Genomic DNA, 21,225 nt, shown 5'->3' on the forward strand with positions numbered 1-21,225 from the left:
TCCATCTACTTTGTCATTATAATTTATTTTAGTTTCAAGCCTGTCTTTCTAGAATAGTTCCCAAATGGTAATACTAAAGGAAAATGAGTTGCCTTGCATGTGTTTCTAAACAACAGTGGATAAAATGTAATTTACAGATACTATGTTGTCTGAAAGACCTTAAATGTATTAATTTGTTGTTTTGTTTTCTCGTGTATATCTACCCAAAGTGGATAAGGCAGTTGAAATTGCTCATCAAGCTGTATTTGCCAACGTGGGTCAGTGCTGCTGTGCTGGAACACGAACATTTGTTCAAGCAAATATATATGATGAATTTGTCAAGAAGAGTAAAGAAAGAGCTTCTAAAAGAACTGTAGGTGATCCCTATGATGAAAAGACAGAGCAGGGACCACAGGTAAATTATCAAGAATCTTGTCTATGTTATAGTATACGAACTTATTGGACCTTGTTAAATGATTTTATAGTCTTTATTCTGTTATGTTATAGTACAAAACAATCTCAAATTGGCTGACACTGTTATGAGTATGGTAAGTTTTGTGTATATTATGACAATATAGTTTGTTTTCAGACAATATTTCTATATCTGTTTATTACTACATTGTAATTTGTGTTGAAGGTGGATAAAGAACAATTTGATAAGATTATAAACCTGATTGAGTCGGGAAAGAAGGAAGGTGCTACAGTCCAGTGTGGTGGAAACCGATTTGGTTCCAAGGGATATTTTATTGAACCCACTGTCTTCTCAGATGTTGAAGATCACATGCGTATAGCTAAAGAGGAAATCTTTGGTCCAGTCCAACAAATTCTCAAGTTTAAGACCATGGAAGAAGTAATAGAAAGAGCAAACAATACTCATTATGGACTTAGCTCTGGAATTATAACAGAAAATATTGACAAAGCCTTAATGTTTGCTCAGGCTGTGCAGGCAGGCTCTGTGTGGTAAGTAGCTATAAAATAGTATTCAAATTTAAAATGTAACTATATTTGACTTGCATATACATTAAATTGGGTGAAAATTTAATTTTTATACTGATGTTTTTTTTTTCCCAAAATTATTTTAGTTTTGTTCCATATGTATGAAATATTTTTTATAAATTAATATTTTAAACACTCTGCTACATAAATTTGCTCTTCTATGGCCCTTAAAGGAACACCTTAGTTATAAGCCTTGTTTAGAAATTTGGCACTAAACATACACTTGCATATTTCTTGCATCTAGGTCATGTTTTGTAAACTTTGTTAGATGTACAGTTTTACTAAACATGAGTATAATTCATTTACAGAGTTGGAAATTGGTTTGTTAGTAGTGTACCTTAATAACAGGGGCAGTTAATAAGTATGTGTAATATTTGGAGCAGCTTATAATGTTCCTGTACATAATTGAAATTGTCAATGATCTTTGGAATTTCTCTCAATACTGTACAACCTTTTTGTATGTTTAAAAAGCAACAAGTGTTTTACCTTTGTTTTTAAGATCAGTTGGCTGTTTTGTATTACAGTTGTAAGAAAAATAAAAATCATTGCCAAACATAGTGTTGGATCATTTTTCATGCTGTTTGTCTAAATTATAAGTAGCTGACATACCTATTCAATGTATGAAGTAGACATAAGAATCCTGGAGTTGACATGGGAGAGTCAAATTCCAAATCTTCCATATCACTTTCCTCAGACGGCTCTAAGGATATTTCAAGTTTAGTGACAATAGTCTAACTTATCAGTTTATAAGTATGTGTGTATGTACTCTCTTTCTCTCTCTCTAACACACACACACACACACACACACACACATCTTTACATTATTAAGTTCATCTGGTATATCATCAGTATTAAAATCACTTTAATACCACGTTATCAAGAAACTGTTCATTGTAATTCACTATGGTATGAAACAGTAACTAGCTTTCTCTGTGCAACTTATTTATTCAAGTGAAGCACTATTTATGAGAAATTATAAAATGTAATTCATATTACTTTGTATTTAGTTATAACTGAATATTTAATGGTTATTTATAGGAATGAACAAAGATTATAAATATAATTAATATACATACATCATGTAATTAAATTTACCAGATCTATTTTATTGATTTTCTTGAATTACAGGGTCAACTGTTATGATGCAACAATGGTTCAGACTCCATTTGGTGGATTTAAGATGTCTGGACAAGGACGAGAACTGTAAGTGACTGCTTTCAAGCTAGTTTTATGATACCACATTAAATTACATTACTTAACATAATGTGAGAAAACACCTTTTATTCTATTCACATGAACAGCAGATGCTGTGGACACCTTTTTCAAAATCTCAATTCCCTAAATTTAAAAATAATGTAAACCTACCACCCTTGCACACCATTTAATGACATGTATACCTCACTACTGTAACAAATTATCCACACTAAGATATCTTTACATCAGGCTCTACTCTCCTTATTCATTAATTTTTAATTGTTATAAACGTAAGAAATATCTAAACAAAGATGAACTGTTAAGTTTTTATGTATAATATTTTTAAATAAAATAGTTACTCTGCACATGCTACTTCAAATATCACCAAAACTTTGTATTATGAAAAAGATAAAACTAATACCACACCACATCAGAAAATAAACTACAAACTGGAAATAATTTTGTCACAACTTAAACATTTAAGCATACTTCACAGGAAAAACACCTAGTACCATTTGTTGGAATAACCTACCGAGATGAACTGAAGAGACTAAAGTTTTTGACCTAACTGTGATTTTGTGCTTAGGAAAAACTTAGACTACTTATATAGAAGAACTTGCCTTAGTCAAACTACTATACAACACTATCTCTTATAGAATACTTTCCTTTACTAACATGATATCTTTCCTGGATTTATTCTGCCCTCTTTATGCACAGTTTTCTCACCTAACCTCATGTGCTTTTTACGTCTTGTACAGTTGCACAATAGCATGGAAATGAGTGTCTGACAAATTTTCTCCAATAGGAGTGTGAGAAATCCTACTAACACAGCTGACTCCCTTTATACTATAAAGCACTGTATTTCTTGATTTGGAATTCACGAGTGCAGTCATGCTAAATGTTCAATCAATAACTCGTGTTTTTGTATTTATTAAAATTTCAGTTTTTTGTTCTGTTCAATCTCATAATGGCTCTGTACATCCTTTGCCATGTATTTGGAGTCTTTACCTATCATATTCATGACCAAAGACTATAATTTCACTATATCTACCACTGGTTATGGTCCCAAGCTGCATCTCATTACAAGCACTTTTCTCAAATGATGAGGGGTGAATTTGGACTTTCAGGAAATAGCCAGTCATTGTACTGATGCCATATTTACTAAACAATTCAACCTGTTGGAGCTTCTGGCTGTTTCTTAGCTAGAGGATCATTTCCTGCCTTTAGCATGTGGGCACCTGATCATGATTCTTTTTCTGACAATTCAATACTTGTCTCTTACATCAGTTGTTAAGGTGGTACCTGGTTTTGTTCTCTTTGTTTTGGGATACTGAATCTCCTTTTCTGGGCCCAATCTTGGCAAGTCCATCTTCTTCTTTGTCACATACTGGATGCTTGGATTATTGTGGCAGATCATCTCTTGAACAAGCAAGATTCTACTTCAAGTGTTTTGGTGATTATGCTCCTAGCTGGGTATTCCCCTTCTAAATGCCTTCCCCTCGGTGTGGATTCCTGTACGTGGTGAGGGGACCTCCCAGGGAAGGTTCTGTTCTATCTGGTTACCTTCTCTGGGATCTAAACATCCACCCACGTGTTTGCCGTGCGTGGCAACCCGTGAAGGGGAGGAGAGGATCCTGGTGGTTGAGGGGTCCAACCCTAACACACCATTTTGGCCTCGAATTCCTGTAGATGGGCGGCTTTTGGGTGGCCCCCCTTGGGTCAATCGGCTGGTCCACTTGGGCTAGATTCAACCATGTACCAGTGTTGGAAGTTCTCAACGGGTGTTGTGGACATTGTGCCTGATGCTGGTGTTTGGGTATAGTGCTCACAAAACCCTGGCGTTGCTGCATTGTCCTTGCGTGACTTTGTAGTGCGTCCCCTTGTAGGGCTCCATGGTGGGTGGAGTCAGTGGGTACCGAAATTTTTTTCCTTTTCCTATGGATCCTCTAAAAATTTAAATAAAATTGTAAAAAAACAGTCAATGGGTAAACGACCACGACTTGAATACTCAGAACAGCAATCTTCAACATCAGTAACACATGTACCTCATTTTCTTATATTACATTCTCTTCCGGAAAAACCTTTAGTGCAAATGTCTCCTTTTTTTATTCAAAAGGGACTAGGGGGACTTACTGGCTCTCCAAAGTCAGTAAAGAAACTTCGATCTGGTGACATATTGGTTGAAACATCCACATCCCAACACAGTGAACTCCTCTTGAATTCAATGGCAATTGGGGATATACCTATTGAGGTTACACCCCATGCTACCTTGAATTCTTCACGAGGAGTTATTGTTGAAAGGGATTTGAAGAACGTTCCCGAGTCAGAGATTCTCGCTGGTCTCTCCACTCAAGGAGTTTCTGCAGTGAGGCGATCTCCACTGCAAAAGATGGAGTTACACTGCCAACAAATACCCTCGTTTTAACATTTACTTCACCACATGCACCTGCCACCATCAAGGCAAGTTATCTCATTTGCAGGGTTCGGCCATACATACCAAACCCTCTTCGATGTTTCCAATGTCAGAGATTCAGCCACTCAAGGACATCTTGTCGTGGTTCCCTGACATGTGCTCGTTGTGGAGGCAAGGGCCACGATGCCTATGACTGTGACATGAACCCACATTGCGTAAACTGCAATGGTTCTCACCCCTCTTACTTTCATTCTTGCCCAAAATGGTTGGAGAAAAAAGAGGTGCAGTGTTTGAAAATGACACATAACATTAGTTATCCTGAGGCTCGGAAATTGCTGCTGCACTTCATTCCACAACTACAGTGGAAGTGCAGACAGATCTCTCTGTGCCTCCAAGAGAATCGTTTTCAAAACAAATTTAAAGCCTTTTGACCTCTGTGGTTAAAAAGATTGATGAATGGACTTCCACACCCATCTCTGTTCCTCCCATACCTTCCAACAAACCTCAAGATCCACGTCCTTCAGTTTCAAATACAGGCATTTCTTCTGATACATCTTTTTCTCCCACCACAAGAGACAAAACAATTATTTGTTCACGTCCTCAGTCACTGGATTCCCCTTCCAATAACAAAAACCTGCCCACCCGACCCAGAGCAGGATCCATGGAGGTTGATAGACCTCCTCCGACTAAAGACAGTAAAGAAAAAAGACGTGGTCGTAAACCGAAGGGTTCTCCAGCCACTTCACCTTCCCGTTCTTAAAAATGGCCACCTTGATACAATGGAACTGTCGAGGTTTACGTTCTAATCTGGATGATATCAAAACGCTGATTGCTTCCTACCGTCCTGTTTGTCTTTCTTTACAAGAAACATCTCTCAAAACTGCTGATACTGTCTCCATTTGGCAGTTTTCTCTGTACAGTGACAGGTTGTTTGATGGTCGAGTACATGGAGGGGTGGCACTGTTGGTTGATCAACACGTGCCCACCCTGTCTTTGTCACTCAACACACCCTTGGAGGCTTAACCATCCGTGTTTCCTTGGGTCATACCATCACTGTTTGTTCTCTGTACCTGTCCCCTGGAGAAACATATGATCAGTCAGATCTTGATGCTTTCGTTGAACAATTGCCATCTCCATTTCTAATCCTAGGGGATTTTAATGGACATCATCCCCTCTGGGGAAGTGCTATTATTGATGGGAGGGGCCGATCTGTAGAGCAGATGCTCTCTGATCACAATCTTTCTCTTTTCAATACTGGTTCTTCCACTTACTTTCATGCACCTAGTCAGTCCTTTACCACTATTGATCTCTGTTTGCTCCCCTTCATTATTCTCCCATTTTTCATGGAGGATTGACAGTAATCCACTAGGCAGTGATCATTTTCCGATCCTTTTGAGAGAGACTGGCCGTGGTTGATGCCACCCTACCCGTGTGCCCCGGTGGAAGCTTGATCAGGCAGACTGGTTCACTTTCACTGCTCTCGCAGAACTTGATCCTGCCATTGTAAATCAGCCATCAATAGACGACTGTGTAGCAGTGGTAACTGACTGTATTACACATGCAGCTGCCCAGTGTATTCCTAAAACCTCGACACGTTTTCCACGATATCCTCGTCCGTGGTGGAATCCTGCTTGCCACTTAGCACGGAAGGCTCAAAAGCGGGCATGGGATACTTTTCGTAGATATCCCACACTTTCAAACCGGGTTGCTTTCCAACGGGCCTGTGCACATGCTAGGTGGGTAAGACATCAAAGCCAGAAGGAATCTTGGATTAAGTTCACAACCAGCATATCTTCTCCCACCAGTTCCAAGATCATATGGGACAGGATTCGAAAGGTTAATGGGCACTACAATTCTATCCCCCTCTTGATCTTACTCTCTGATGGTCAGGAGGTGACTGATGTTCGGAACATCGCTAACACTCTAGGTGAAAGCTTTTGCCAGGTATCTAGCACTTCTGCTTGTTCCTCCACCTTCCTGGCCATCAAGACTGGGCAGAGCGATCACCTCTTTCCTTTCGAACTGACTGTTTCTTTGACTATAATTGTCCCTTTACCCTGGTGGAACTAAAATGGCCCTTCATCGGTCTGCCAGTACGCCTGTTGGACCTGATGATATTCATTATGACATGCTGCACCATCTATTTCCTGCTTCTCTTGATGTCCTTCTGATTGTTTTCAACCAGATCTGGCAGGAGAATGTTTTCCTGATGCCTGGCACCAGGCTATTATTTTACCTTTCTCTAAGCCAGGAAAGATCCCAAGATTCCTTCAAACTACCGTCCAATTGCTTTGACGAGCTGTCTCTGTAAGACATTAGAAAGGATGGTTAATGCTCGTCTTGTTTGGTTCCTTGAATCAAACAACCTCCTCTCGCCCACCCAGTGTGGGTTCCGTCGACAGCACTCCACCACAGACCACCTAATTCATCTTGAAACATCTATCAGAGAAGCCTTTCTCAACCGCCAACATCTTGTATCAATATTCTTTGACATAGAGAAGGCTTACGACACAACGCGTGGAGGTATGGCGCTTTGAGACCTCCATACATATGGGTTACGTGGCCATCTACCCATGTTTATTAAAAATTTTTTAATGGACAGGAGATTCCAAGTTCGTGTGGGTTCGACACTTTCCCGTTCTTTTGTACAGGAACTTGGAGTCCCTCAAGGCTGTGTATTGAGTGTTACACTCTTCAGTATAAAGATAAATCCCATCACTGAACAACTCCCTCTCACTGTTGCGAATGGGCTGTATGTCGACGACTTTCACATCTCATGTCAGTCGTCAAACATGAGATATATTGAGTGGCAACTACAAACCACCCTCAATTGTGTACAGAAGTGGACTCTGGCGAACGGCTTTAATTTCTCTCTCTCTCCAAAACTGTATGCATGCACTTTTGCCGTCGACGGGGTATTCATTCTGATCCTGAACTTCATATCGGTGAAGTTTCGCTGCCAGTGGTCCCGGAGATCAAGTTCTTGGGGCATATCTTTGATCGTAAACTGACCTTTATACCACACTTAAAGCAGCTTCGGGTCAAATGCACAAGAGCACTGAACATCCTCCGTGTTCTCTCTTCTACCAGTTGGGGGGCAGATCGCTGTTCACTGTTAAAGGTATATCGTGCTCTTATTAGATCGAAACTTGATTATGGATCAATGGTCTATGGCTCTGCCAGACCCTTGTCCTTAAAGATGCTGGACCCCATTCATCACCAAGGACTTCGACTCTGCACTGGGGCTTACTGTACCTCTCCAGTTCAAAGTATATACATTGAATCTCATGAACCTTCTCTACACCTTCACCGTTTGCAACTATCTTTACAATATACTTCGAAACTTCATTCCTTACCAAAGCATCCCACCTGGAAATGTGTTTTCCTTCCTCGGTGGGCAGTACTTTTCAGAACAGACGATCTGTCATTGCTCCGTTTGGCCTCGTGATCCGGGCAATTGGATGAACTGGGTCTGTCCTTGGATAACATTGCAGATTCCACAGGTCGGCCCATCCCACCATGGCTTATTACAGTCCCCAAATGTGACCTTTCTTTCAGTCACCTAAAAAAGGCAGATACTCCAGATTGGAAGTACCGTCTTTTATTCAATTAATATCTTTCAAACAATCATTCAGTTCCCATTTATACAGATGGTTCCAAATCAGGTAATTCGGTGGGCTCTGCTATGGTTTGCTATGGGTCAGTAGTTGCGCTCAGAATCCCTTCTACAGCTTCTGTGTTCACTGCTGAACTGTATGCCATATCTCTTGCCCTGGATCATATTGCAGCTGAGCAGTACTCCAATTGCACTATTTATACTGATTTGCTTAGTTCTATACTTGCCTTGGAACGCTACATGTTAGCTCACATCCTATTCTCGCTGATATTCGAAACTGACTGGCCCATTTCTCATTAGCAGCTACTTCAATCCAGTTTTTCTGGATACCAAGCCATGTTGGTATTTGCAGGAACGAGCTTGCAGACATGGCAGCTAAATATGTCTGCTTCAGCACCATCACTCCTATGCCTATTCCGTACATGGACTATGGTGTTGTCTTCAAGGCTCAGCTCCGTGCCAGCTGGCAGTCCACTTGGAGTGAGCAACGTGACAACAAACTTTTTCAAATCAAACCCAAAATTGGACTTTGGCCATCTAGCTTCCGTAAAGTTCAGAAGGAGGAAGTTGTTCTCACTAGGCTACGCATTGGTCACAGTTTTTTAACTCATCATTTTCTTTTATCTGGAACTGATGCACCAATGTGTAGTTTGTGTAACACTCAAATCACTATCAGCCACGTTTTACTTTCTTGCCATCGTTACAATTCTCAACGACGGCAATATTTTAAACATATTTTTTCCAAGGGTCAGTCTGTAACATTGGACAGAGTTATTGGTGATGGTGACTCTGTCCACCTTGATAATCTTTTTAATCTCATTTAAGTGTTGCATATTTATTGATTACACCTTTTTAATTGTGGTTCCTTTTTTACAGTTTTAATCTCTCTCATTCAATTTGACATTGGACAATGGCCAGAACATAAAATAACTCGACACCAGGACTGGAAAGGCCAACTTCAGGTGACTAACGCTACTGTTTGAACTACTCGTTAGTCGTCCTGGCGAGTTGTTATTATACTTTTGCTGCATATCATTTCACACTTTTACTACTTAACTTTTTAGTACTGGCCATATTGACTCATAACCAGGAACCAGGACTGGAAAGACCAACTTCAGGTGACTGGCAGGTTATGATCATTACCATTCTGCTACAGGTAGTTCATTACAACTTTGTTGACTGGATGTCACCATTGGTTTTTACACCATTTTCTGTTTTAATTGCTGTTTTGTTTTTACCTTCATTTACTTTTACAAATTTTACTCCATTTACTTGACTTTATCTTTTTACTGGACATTTGGCTACTCATTGTTACAATTTTGCTATGTATCTTTTAAAACTTCTATTCTTTTACATTTTGATACTGGTTGCTATGACACATAACCCAGAACCAGGACTGGAAAGACCAACTTCAGGTGACTGACGGTGGTTCTTGAACTTACCTGTTAGTCTTCCTGGTGGGTTATGATCAATACCTTTTTTGCTAGAGTAAATACCTTACAACTTCTTATACTCTGCCTTCTATCTTAACATTGTAGACTAGGTGTCAACATTGGTTTTATACTTTTTTGTTTTACCTTCATTTCCATTTATGTCTATTACTACATTTATTTTTTTTATTTATTTTTTACATTTTTACCGAAGGTCTGGCGCAGATAGCCTCGATGCTTTGTGCCATAAAACACTAAATCAATCAATCTAAATGCCTTTGTCATTTGGGTCAATACCAAATCATTTACCTGATCTTTGGCTCCACATCCTTTGCTTTGACTGTGTTCAGTTGGAATTGGTCTAATCTCTACCTGTATGCTTGTTCTCATATCCATGTTCTTCCTTGCATTTTTTTTATATTCAAATAATTCCTTGCTGGTTGCCAGAACAATTGTTTCCACTCTTGTACAGGAGATGACTGAAAGAAGTTCATCTTTCTCCTCTTCTCTAACCCTTTCTTTAATAACCTCCTCACTCATTCTTTCATCCCTGTAGCTACACTCTATCTTCACATGTGAGTTTTGTCTGGTCCATTGCATAGCATTCTGCACTATCGACACTAGTAGCTTTCTATCTCCTTCCTTGTTGATTTACCAGCACAGATGCATTCTGTGCCATGGCTTCTCACCTTATCAGCAAACTGTCCCCCCCCCTATAATTTTTTCCTTCCCTCTTTGAAAGTGATTTATCTGTTTCTACTATTGCTGGACATAGAGCAACTTTATTCAATACTTTTCACTTTCTTCATATTTTCCTCCTTTTTTTTTTTTTTTTCCTCCTTCCCTTTCAATTGCCCTACTAGATTGGAACATCAGTATTGTCATTTACGTCCTTACCCTTTAAGTCTTTGGCCACTTGCTGTTTGTACCATTTCACCTTAAAGACTTACTTTTGACTCCTCTTTGCCTGTGCATGTTGTAGTTTAGATGTTTCTGCTTGTAATGCTTCTTTCATTCTTTATCATTTATAATGTTCTAATTAATCTGAACAATTTTTTTTTTCCAAAAAATGTTAGCAGTGTATGAAGATGAGCACATTCATACTTTATTTCTCATCTGTGTTCCCATTATGATCTCAACCATTTTCTTTCTCCTGTTTTGGCTCTTTATTGTTATGTCATCCATACAGCATATTTTTGTGGCCTTCATTTTCAACTTTTTATCCCATGTAACTCCTATACTGGGAATCTCTCTCTCTCTCTCTCTCTCTGGAACCCTTACTGGATGGCTATATTAACTTATTCATTCATTTGGAGTATGCATCATTGTCTAAGGATCCTTTTCACATCTTCCAAGATTCCTCTTACCAGTTATGTTATCTTTTCATTTTCATTGTTTTCCTGGCTGCTCGCTCCTGTTGTCCTTTGGAGGAAACCATGCAGGGTGGCATGTAGAATATACTTCACACTTTTGTAGCATGTTACATATGTTATTTGGCTGTCCATATAGGTTCACTTTTTTATCAATCACTTAACTTTACAGTGGCTCTTACCTTCTTGGTTCCCACTCTAGGGTGAGCAGTGCATGTCCACTGAACTTTCGATCTGCACCATAAAGACTTGCAGGTTTATAATGCTCACTGAAGAGGTGGGTTTTCCACAAGGCCACTAGAAGTTTTTTTGTGGTATCTTGCTTTAATAAATAATGCCTACATCAGACTGTATCAATGCATAGACTTACTACGAGTAAAGATGTGTCAGGTTCACCGCCAATCCCTTTGGTAGTTGTTGAATAAATCAGAAGTAGCCTGCTTTTTAAATAGGATTTTCATGGTCACCCATTTCACTGTTCTAGGGTGCTGCAATCCTCCAAACTTCCCACTGCATTGTGAATTCTTTGCCATTTATCAGTTCCTAGCTGCTGAGTGATAGACCATGGAGGGTTCCTCTTAAATGTAACTAATTCCATTCGATCAAAAGTAGGTGAATGTTAAGTACTTTTCTTCTACCACTGAGCAGAAGACAAATACCAGATGCTTCTGCATTTTTGACTACATAAATCCACTATGTACAGTTCACCTCCTCTGACTACCATTCTTCCATTCACTTGCAACCTGAATATTGATTCCTGGGTAGTCTTGTGTTGGATTGGCATAGGCCCAACCAATTTAAGTCCTCACATGTGCAGTTGGAAGAGACCTTCTCTACCAAGGAATGGAGGGAAAATTCCTGATACCATATAGAATGAACTTAAGGTGACCCACCATCTTTACATTCTCCTTTCCTACTGTTATCCAGATGTTGGGTTCCAAGGTACCATGAGTTGGTTGTGTACTGCATCTGGTCACTCCACCTTTTTATATGTAGGATTCTAGCTATTCATTTTTCCGTCTCTGAAGCATAAATGTTTTCTCATCTCTTTGAGATGAGAGTGCTCTGTAGTATAGAGCTAATCAGCTTCACTAGGAAATGTTGCACTCCTGGATGGTTGTTGCATGCTACAGCTCAACTATACCACATGAGGATAGGTGAGAGCATCAATGCTAGTGGCAAATAAAAATTATGCATTTAGAGGGCAGCACAAAATGAATGGAGGTAAGTATCTATTGAAAATGCATTTTGAGGTTAGAAAAACTTTAACATTCATCAATTAGTATGGACATCAAATTTTAGACATGGCTGATAACTGGAAAATAAGAATCTGAAGAATTTCTGTACCTTAGTATGTACCACATTAACTCTTAATCAAGAGAAATGGCTACAAACTGGTATAAAGTGATATTTGCTCTTCCCAAACCAGTTAGTCACATTTATGACTTGACTATAAAACCACTGCACATCTACATACCTCAAACTATAGCCACAGTAATGACAAGTTTGCCAACAGGTCCATGCTACCAAAAAAAATCACCTGCAACACAAACCATGGTGACCTAAAGATGCCCTACAAGAGAATAAGTTATGAGCAGTTTATAGAAAACTTCCCATTATGTTTCTATAACATGTATTTTAAATAAAATGTGTATGTTGTACACTTATAGTTTCAAGTATATTGTCTTCTTGAATCGTAGTTCATATTTACAATGTCACTCAACTAACCTCGCATTCTTATCGAAGTTTGATTGTATGATGGGCTTAAAGTATGTTATTAAAGTTTAGTCATGAATACTAAATTGTGTTCTGGATAATAAATACAGAAAATTATAAAATGAGATCACTCATAATATTGAAAATTATACTGAGGCTGACTGAAAATTTTACAGCAAATTCAACAACAAAATTTTATTGTTCAGTTTTTAAGTTTTTGATACTAGAAACCAGCTCCCTACCTCCATAAGCTATGTTATACCACTAAAATGCAAATACAATAAAAAAAACATCGACTTGCATAGTAATATTTTATCAGGTTTTTTTTCATGAAATCCACTTAACTGGAAAGATGGTTGTAATGGACCAGTAGCTGAGAAGTACTGTTGTTGAGTATAAAATTCTGTCTATTGAAAGATTGTAATGTAGCATGTATTGAACTGTGGATTGTATTTCTTTTGTGCATCTTGTAAAATTACTATTACTAGAGGGTAGGTAGCCAGGTGTTATTGGAAAGCAGCATAATGTATGTCTTTGGAATTTAGTTAGTAGCGATTACAATTTTTCTTCCACTTTCTTGAACTTGTTTAATGTTTAAAAATAGGTCAATGCATTATTAACATCAATCATTTAAGTTACATCTACAATTAAGTTTTGTAGGCTTTAATACATCTCATAACTTTACTTAACAGGGGAGAAGATGGACTAAAAGAATACTTGGAGGTCAAGACGGTAATGAAACTTAATTTTTAATAAAAATAATTTTAAAAATATTCTAGCCAGGTAGGTAGGTATTTCATGATTATTGGCACAAAGCTACTTGGCTATCTGTGCCAAACAAAATGTAGTATACTATAATGGTATATGGAAATGAAGGTAAAAATACTTAAAATATGTAAAGTTAAGAACTGCCAGGAAGACTGAAGCATTAAGTTCAAACTTATTGTCAGTCACCTGAAGTTGGCCTTTCCAGTCCTGGGTTCAGGTCAAAATAAAATTAAAATGTGTAAAAGAAATTGTGCTAAAGCAGTGTATAGTCCAATAAAAACCTTAAGTTAAAAAGACCAATGGCTCTTAAAAATGTAAAAACACGAGTGAGGCAGCCAGTATCACCTATGATGCTGGCTAATGTCAAGGGCAAACCTACTTAAAAATATGTTTAAAATGGCATCATTGTTTTTGGATGTAACAACAGCATGATAATAAAATATGATTGTGACCTGAGTGCCACACAGACCACACATTGGTGCATCAGTACCAGATAAAAGAGAGTAGTGAGTTGAAAAACTGTGACCAATGCGTAGCCTAGCCAAAACAACTTCCTCCCTTCGATCTTTACAGAAACAAGATGGCCAAAGAGCTAAAGAAGGCTTGATTTGAAAAAGCTTATTTCATTACTCACTCCAGGTCGACTTCCAACTGGTGTATATTTGGGTTTTGATAATCGTATCATAGTCCATGTATGGAACAGGGATGGTGGTGATAGAGCCAGAGCAGATGAACTTTGCTACTCTGTCAGCTAGGTCATTCCCTTGAATACAAACATGACCTGGTATCCAAAAAAACTGGATAGAGATAGATGATAGAGATGGGCCAGTTTGTTTTGGATATTAATAATAAGATGACAAGTGACATGAAATGTCAGGGCCAAGAGACAGCTAAGTGAATCAGTATATATCGTACAATTTGTATATTTCATAATTTCAATATGATTCAGGACAAGAGAAATGGCATACAATTCGGCATTGAACACACAAACTGTAGAGGGGATTCTGTGTGCTACAACCAAACTGTAACAAACCACGGCAGAACCTACAAAGACACCTGATTTTGAACCATCTGTATATATGGGAATGAATGGATCATTTAAAAGATGTTCAGCAAATAGTGATATTTCTAATCGGGAGTACCAGCCTTCCTCAGATGACTCAAAGATGGGTCACAGTTGGGGATAGTAATTAGCCATGGTGGAAGAGGCCGAACTGTTGATACTACTATTCTATTCAAAGATGTATCCAATTTTTCTGATGGTGCCTGAATATGAAGGCTAAAAGGAACAATGGCAGATTTTCTATTATAAAAAAGTGTGGCCCACTGAGGATGGAAAACACAACCCCAAGTAGGATGCTGTGGTAAAGAGCAAAGTTTGGTGGCATACATGAGACAGTTGCAAACAGCAAATATACAGAGGGGGTTCATGGGACTCCACATACAAACTTTGGACTGGAGAAGTATGAAAGACCCCAGTGCAAAGCTGAAGCCCCTGATGGTGGATAGGATCCAGCATTTTCAGTGCTAAGGTTCTGGCAGAACCATAAACCATAGACCCATATTCAAGTTTGGATCAGATAAGGGCACAATAAATTTTAAACATGGAGTATCGGTCTACTCCCCAAGAGGTGGAAGAGAAGACACTGAGGATGTTCAGTGCTCTTGCACATTTGACACAAAGTTGCTTGATATGGGAAATAAAGTTTAATTTACAGTAAAATATAAGACCTATGAACCTTGCCTGAGGGACAACAGGAAGTACAGCATCATCAATAAGAAGTTCTGGATGTAAATGAATACCCTGTTGGCAGCAGAAATGTACACAAACAGTTATAGGGAGAGAAAGTTAAACCATTTGCTGTGGTCCACTTAAGTATAATTGATTGCAGTTTGTAGCTGCTGCTCAATAAACCTCATGTTTGATGATTGACATGAGATGTAAAAGTCATCAACGAAAAGACCATTTGCAACTATAGGGGTAGCTGTTCACTGATGGTATTAATCTTTATAATGAAAAGTGTAACACTCAAAACACAGCCCTGAGGAACCCCAAGTTCTTGTGGGAAGAAACAGGATAGTGTTGAGCCCACATGGACCTGGAATCAGCAGTTCATTAAAAAATATTTAATAAAAAGTGGCAAATTTTCATCCAATCCATAAACGTGAAAGTCTCGCAAGATGCCATATCTCCATGTTGTATCATAAGCTTTCTCTAAGTAAAAAAACAAACAAAGAAACAAGATGTCGCTTCAAAAAGGCTTCTGTAACTGATGTTTCAAGGCAAATTAAGTGGTCTGTCATGGAGCATTGTCTTCAGAACCCACACTGAGTAGGTGAGAGATGTTCAAGGAACCAAACAAGACTAGCATTAATCATCCTCTTTAAGGTGTTGTTGAGACAACTCGTGAAAGCAATGGGTTGGTAATTTGAAGGAATCTTTGGATCCTTCCCAGGTTTAAGAATAGGGAGTACAATAGCTTGGCACCAAGCATCAGGAAAGACATTCTCCTGCCATATCCAGTCAAAGACAGCCAGGATAATAGTAAGAGAGGCAGGAGAAAGGTGGCATGGCATCTCACCATGTATATCATCAGGTCCAACTGATATATTGTCAGACTGAAGTGCAAGTTTGAGTTCCACCAGCGTAAGAGGGTGATTGTTGTCATAGGGATGATCAGTCGAAAAAGAAAGAGGTAGATGTTCAACTTGTGTTTTAATAGTTAAGAAGGAAGGGGATGTGTTTGAAAACTAAATGCATGAGAGAAACATTCACCAAAAGTATTGGCAATGCTCTGAGCATCAGCAACTTCATAGCCATTAAATATTAAGATAGAGAATGGGGGGCAGAAGTATACCATCCACTCACCTTCTGGATCTTGTCCCATATGAATTTTGAGCTGGTGGTTGAAGAAATGCTCGAGGTATCTTTAATCCAAGATTCTTTCTGGCTTTGATGTCTAACTTGCAGAGTCTGTGCACAGAGTTGCTGAAATGCAATGTGGTTTATAAGCATGGGATATCTATGAAAGTAATCCCAAACATGTTTCTGAGATTTTCGTGTTATAGAATAAGCAGAATGCCATGAAGTGTGGAGATGCTGTGGGAAAGATGTTGAGGGTTTGGGCAGCCACTGAGTAGCTGCTTAGACAATACAATTAGTTACTGCTGCTACACAATCATCTATCAATGATTTACATAAGATGGCAGGAACAAGTTCTGAGAGAACAGTGAAAGAGGGCTAGTTGACCTGGTCCAACTTCCAATGAGACACAGGGTCAGGTAGTACTGATCACGGCCCATCTTTCTTAATATGATAGGAAAATGATCACTACCCTGTGGATTGATGTCAATCTCCCAAGAAAAACAAGTGGAAAGCAAAGGGGAGCAGATAGAAAAATCTATAGCAGTAAATGACTGACTGGGTGCATGAAAATAAGTGTAAGAACCAGAGGGGATAATGCCCATTAAGATCCCCCAAAGTTAAGAAGGGGGTTGGCAGTTGCTCCATAAGGGCAGCAAGGTCTTAGGGATGATAATTTTTCCAGGGGTAAGGTACAGAGAACAAACAGTGATGGTACGACCCAAGGAGATACGGATGGTTACAGCCTCAAAGGGTGTATTCAATGACAAGGACCAGTTGGGCATATGTTGATCAACCAGCAGTGCTACTCTCCCATGTTCTTGTCCTACACATGACCTGTCATTTTTGTATAAGGAGTATTGTCGAAGTGTGACTGTATTGGTAGGTTTTAAAAATCTTTCCTGTAAAGAAAGACATTTGGGATGATGAAAGTCAGTCAAATCCTTGATGTAATTCACATTTTATTGAAAATCTTGACAGTTCCATTCGATTAGCATATTCGATTAGGAGAATATGGCACAGAAACCTTCTGCTTGCAACTGTACTTTTTTTCTTTATTGGATGTGGGTCGGTCACTCTCTAATGATCCTGCTCTGGAGTTTGTAGACGCATGTTCTAGTAATTTGAGGGCATGAATGAATGGGTTGTTTAATTTTTGGGGTGCAAAGAGAGGAAGACCCCATGGAAACAATAGGTGAATTTGGGCAATGACTGTAAGATGTGGTAGGGACAGAGATAGAAATAGAAACTGATTCATTAACTTTGTTGATTTTTGAGGGTACTAGATTAAGATGCACTGTTAAGGATTCTGTAGGAGGCACTGAAAGTTCTGTCTATACTCCTTCTGTAGTAGTGGAATGGATTACAGCAGCATAAGTCTGAGACAGAATGGGAAATAGTAATTTCCGAGCCTCTAGAGAAGTAATATTGTGAACTGTCTCGAGACATTGTACTTCTTTCTCTTCCACCCATTTATGGCAAGAAATAAAACAGGAAGGATGTGGACCATAACAGTTAACACAGTACGGTTCTAGTTGGCATTCAAAAGCATCATGGTCTTTAACAGCACATGTCAAGGAACCACGGCAAGATGTTTTCGACTGACCAAATCGTTGAAAATGAAAACATTTAATAGGGTTAGGAATATAAGGCTGTACCTTACAATTCAGATATCCTGCCATGATTGTGGTAGGAGGACGTGATGTAAATGTTAGTGTTAAAACAATCGTCGGCTCCATAATCCCGTCTCTACGAGTAAAAATTCGGTGCTCAGCTGTAACACCTTGGCTGGGGAAACCTGCGAGGATCTCCGACTCTGGAATGGTCTTTAAATCTCTCTCAACTTTAACTCCTCTGGAAGAATTCAAAGTAGAATAAAGAGTAACCTCAATGGGTATATCCCCAATGGCCTTCGACTTCAACAGGAGTTTGGAATGTTGTGATGAAGTTGTTTCCACTAAAATGTCTTTTAAATTTTTACCGATTTTTTAGGTGAGCCAGCAAGCTCTTCTGAATGAAAAAATGGAGACATTTTCCCAAATGGTTTTTCAGTTAAAGAATGTATAATTAAAAATACTGAGACAGATTCAAGTTGTAAGTTTGACCATACAGAGTTATCAATGCACGGTAGTTTGGCAGTAGTCGGAGTTTTCTCTATGCTGTCATGCTGGTTTTTTTTTAGGGGTATCCATAAGGGGAAAAAAATATTTCGGTGCCCACTGAACCTACCCACCATGGAGCCCTATGAGGGGACACACTACAGTGGTATACAAGTTCACTGCAGTGATAGCCAGGGTTTCATGAGCTCTATACCCGAACATCAGTATCAGACATAATGTCCACAACACCTGTTGAGGACATCTTATGGGGGGGATGGGCACCCTAAGACTGCCCATCTACAGGAATTCAAAGCCAAAGTGGAGTGTTGGAGTTGGACTCCTCAACCACCAGGATCCTTTCCTCCAAATATGGCAATCATGTAGGTGGATGTTTAGATCCCAGAGGAGGTAAACTGAAAGTACAGAACCTTTTCTGGGAGATCCCCTTACCACGTACAGGAATCCACATCAAGGGGATTTCAGCCAGTTCTAATTACTTAATCAAAATGTTCATGAAAAGTTTGTTCTTCTAAACTTTTATTTTTTATAATTTCACTTGCATGATCAACTCAAATACCATAATTAAATGTAACTTAAATCTGAATTTATTCCAGATAACAATTAAAATCCCCAAGAAGAATTCCTAATTGGTGATTATCACAGAAGAAAGTTTCAAGATGAATATTGGACCAGATGTTTGCTACAATAAGTAATATTCAGTAAAATGTTAAACAATTCAGTTATTCATGTTTAGAATTTTTATCCATTATTATTATAATTGTTTTAGTAAAAAAAAAAGTTAACTATTTTCTAGGATCCTACTCTTAACATCCTTTTTTGTCTATTTTTGAATTTATCATTAACCACAGTTTTTCTTCATGCATTTATTTTTCAACTTTGTAATGTTAGAACTTATTGGAGAAGCTTATTATTAATGTTTATTATTCAGAAAACTGAAACCTGAAATTGTACATCACAGGAAATATTTTTGCCTGTGTACCATATGTTTAACTAATAAAAGTGTTTTTTGCCCACTGTTAGCTATGTGGTAAGTCATTACTCACATTGGAAACAGAAGTTGATTTTAGCAATGAACAAAAATAATGTATTTTCTAGAGTTTTAATTAAGATTTACAATAACTGAAGGTACTTGGTTTACAATGTAAATAGTGCTGTAATTAAAAAAGATAGTTGTATTGGTATTTCCACTGACATACTGATGTGTATAACTTCCTAATAACTAAAACATTGCATTATGTAATTTTCAGTTGAACAAAGAATGAAAGAATGTGACTGTAAAAACTAAAATCATCAATCTATTTACTAGAGAAAGAATAAACCATCTTCTCGTATCATATTGCTCTTTTCTAATTCATGAATTTTTCTCTTTCGAACATTGAACTTTTAGTTTCATGACTGTTGGTTACAGGATTTAGTATTCTAGAAGTCTCAAAATACCATTAATAATGTGAATGATCCAATCAATTACTGCTGGGTTCTCTTTGTAATTCATTAGTCATTTCACCCAAGTTGTTTTGCTCATTTCTTTACACTTATTGAGTTACTTTTCTTGTTACAACACTATGAAATAATATGTAGATCCCCATGATAGCAAAGGAATATTTGCAACTCTTAATTTCATGAACATTTGTTCAGTGCCATAATGGTGACACTCATTAACTGCCCTTTATAGATATTTTGCTAGAATTTGTGTAGCTATAATAGTGTATATAAAGTACAATATGCTCTCTACAGTTTTTAAGGTTAGGCTTAATCAATATTCACATAAAACACTAATCTACAGGATAAATCTTTTCAACTTCGTCACAAACAATTTACAGAATATCTGTTAGAAAAAAAAGGGTACCAAATAATATTGTTAAAAATAAGTTAAAACCCTGCAGTACAGGAAATTGTTTTTCTATGATTTTAACAAAATGTATAGTACAGCCTTATGGTAGTTTTGAGGTAAATTGTTATGTTCAACAGGTAAGAAAAATAATTCACAAACAAGTTATGACAATCATTATTATGCAGTATATTTGAGCAGCTTTAAACATTTTTATATAAAATAAGCTTTTCTACCTGAGCTAAAGAGGAATTTTTTAATTTGTTTTCATTTATTGTATTTCAAAATGCAAATTTTAAATCTGGAAGAGAAACTAAGTAATATTTTTCAATTTGTTTGAAGTTCAGACTTTTGTTACTGTTTTTTAAAAAACTTTAGAACACATTTACTAAATGTCTTGCCTATAATTCTATAACATTATGTTAATCTCTTTCTGTGATTTGTGAGAAAATGCTAAGGTGCCTGAGTATTATGTGTTGATACACAGCTTGTTTTATTGGATATAAGCTGATACTTACAAATGTAAGAATAGATTCCTATGAGCATCATGTGAAGGATAATAGGTTAATTTACTTTCACTCAAAAGAGATTATAAATCTAAGATAAATACAGTAGATGTTTTTTCATGAATTCAATAATACTAGCAGGATATGCTTCGCTCTACCTATTATAGTCATAAGTATATTAATAAAAAACAAAACAAAAACATTAAAACAACCTGAAACAGGAAAAGGGTTCAAAAACATTTTTGAATGCAACACTAATACTGGCATTTTATTAACTAATATTAAATAGCTACCTATTTAAAATAATGTACCTACTCACAAACATTAAGAGAACTGCATCTTTTGAAACAGCACCAAATGTACTGATTAAGCATGACAGTTATTTTTGGCAAGAGCAAGTCACAACAGTGGTTAACACTACAAGGA

The 21,225-nt window shown here is 37.7% G+C and overlaps 2 protein-coding genes across 5 annotated transcripts in view; one reads left to right on the plus strand and one right to left on the minus strand.

The window, feature by feature from the left end:
* LOC143225685 (retinal dehydrogenase 2-like) overlaps positions 1–19,478 on the plus strand; it is a 29,427-nt gene extending 9,949 nt beyond the window's left edge. For all 3 annotated transcript variants that reach the window (XM_076455544.1, XM_076455543.1, XM_076455545.1), the window contains exons 8-12: positions 210–394; positions 617–939; positions 2,104–2,178; positions 13,407–13,446; positions 19,059–19,478. In XM_076455544.1, coding sequence (XP_076311659.1) covers positions 210–394; positions 617–939; positions 2,104–2,178; positions 13,407–13,446; positions 19,059–19,091 — 656 coding nt within the window. In that variant the 3' untranslated portion in view covers positions 19,092–19,478. The remainder of the gene's footprint in view (positions 1–209; positions 395–616; positions 940–2,103; positions 2,179–13,406; positions 13,447–19,058) is intronic.
* Positions 1–21,225, minus strand: part of LOC143225684 (uncharacterized) — a 102,920-nt gene that overhangs the window by 3,879 nt on the left and 77,816 nt on the right. For both annotated transcript variants that reach the window (XR_013013982.1, XR_013013983.1), the window contains exon 9: positions 1,585–1,675. The gene's annotated coding sequence lies outside the window, so the exon portion shown is untranslated. The remainder of the gene's footprint in view (positions 1–1,584; positions 1,676–21,225) is intronic.

The sequence above is a fragment of the Tachypleus tridentatus genome, chromosome 9 (genome assembly GCF_004210375.1).
Source record: "Tachypleus tridentatus isolate NWPU-2018 chromosome 9, ASM421037v1, whole genome shotgun sequence".
NCBI classification, from domain to species: Eukaryota; Metazoa; Arthropoda; class Merostomata; order Xiphosura; family Limulidae; genus Tachypleus; species Tachypleus tridentatus.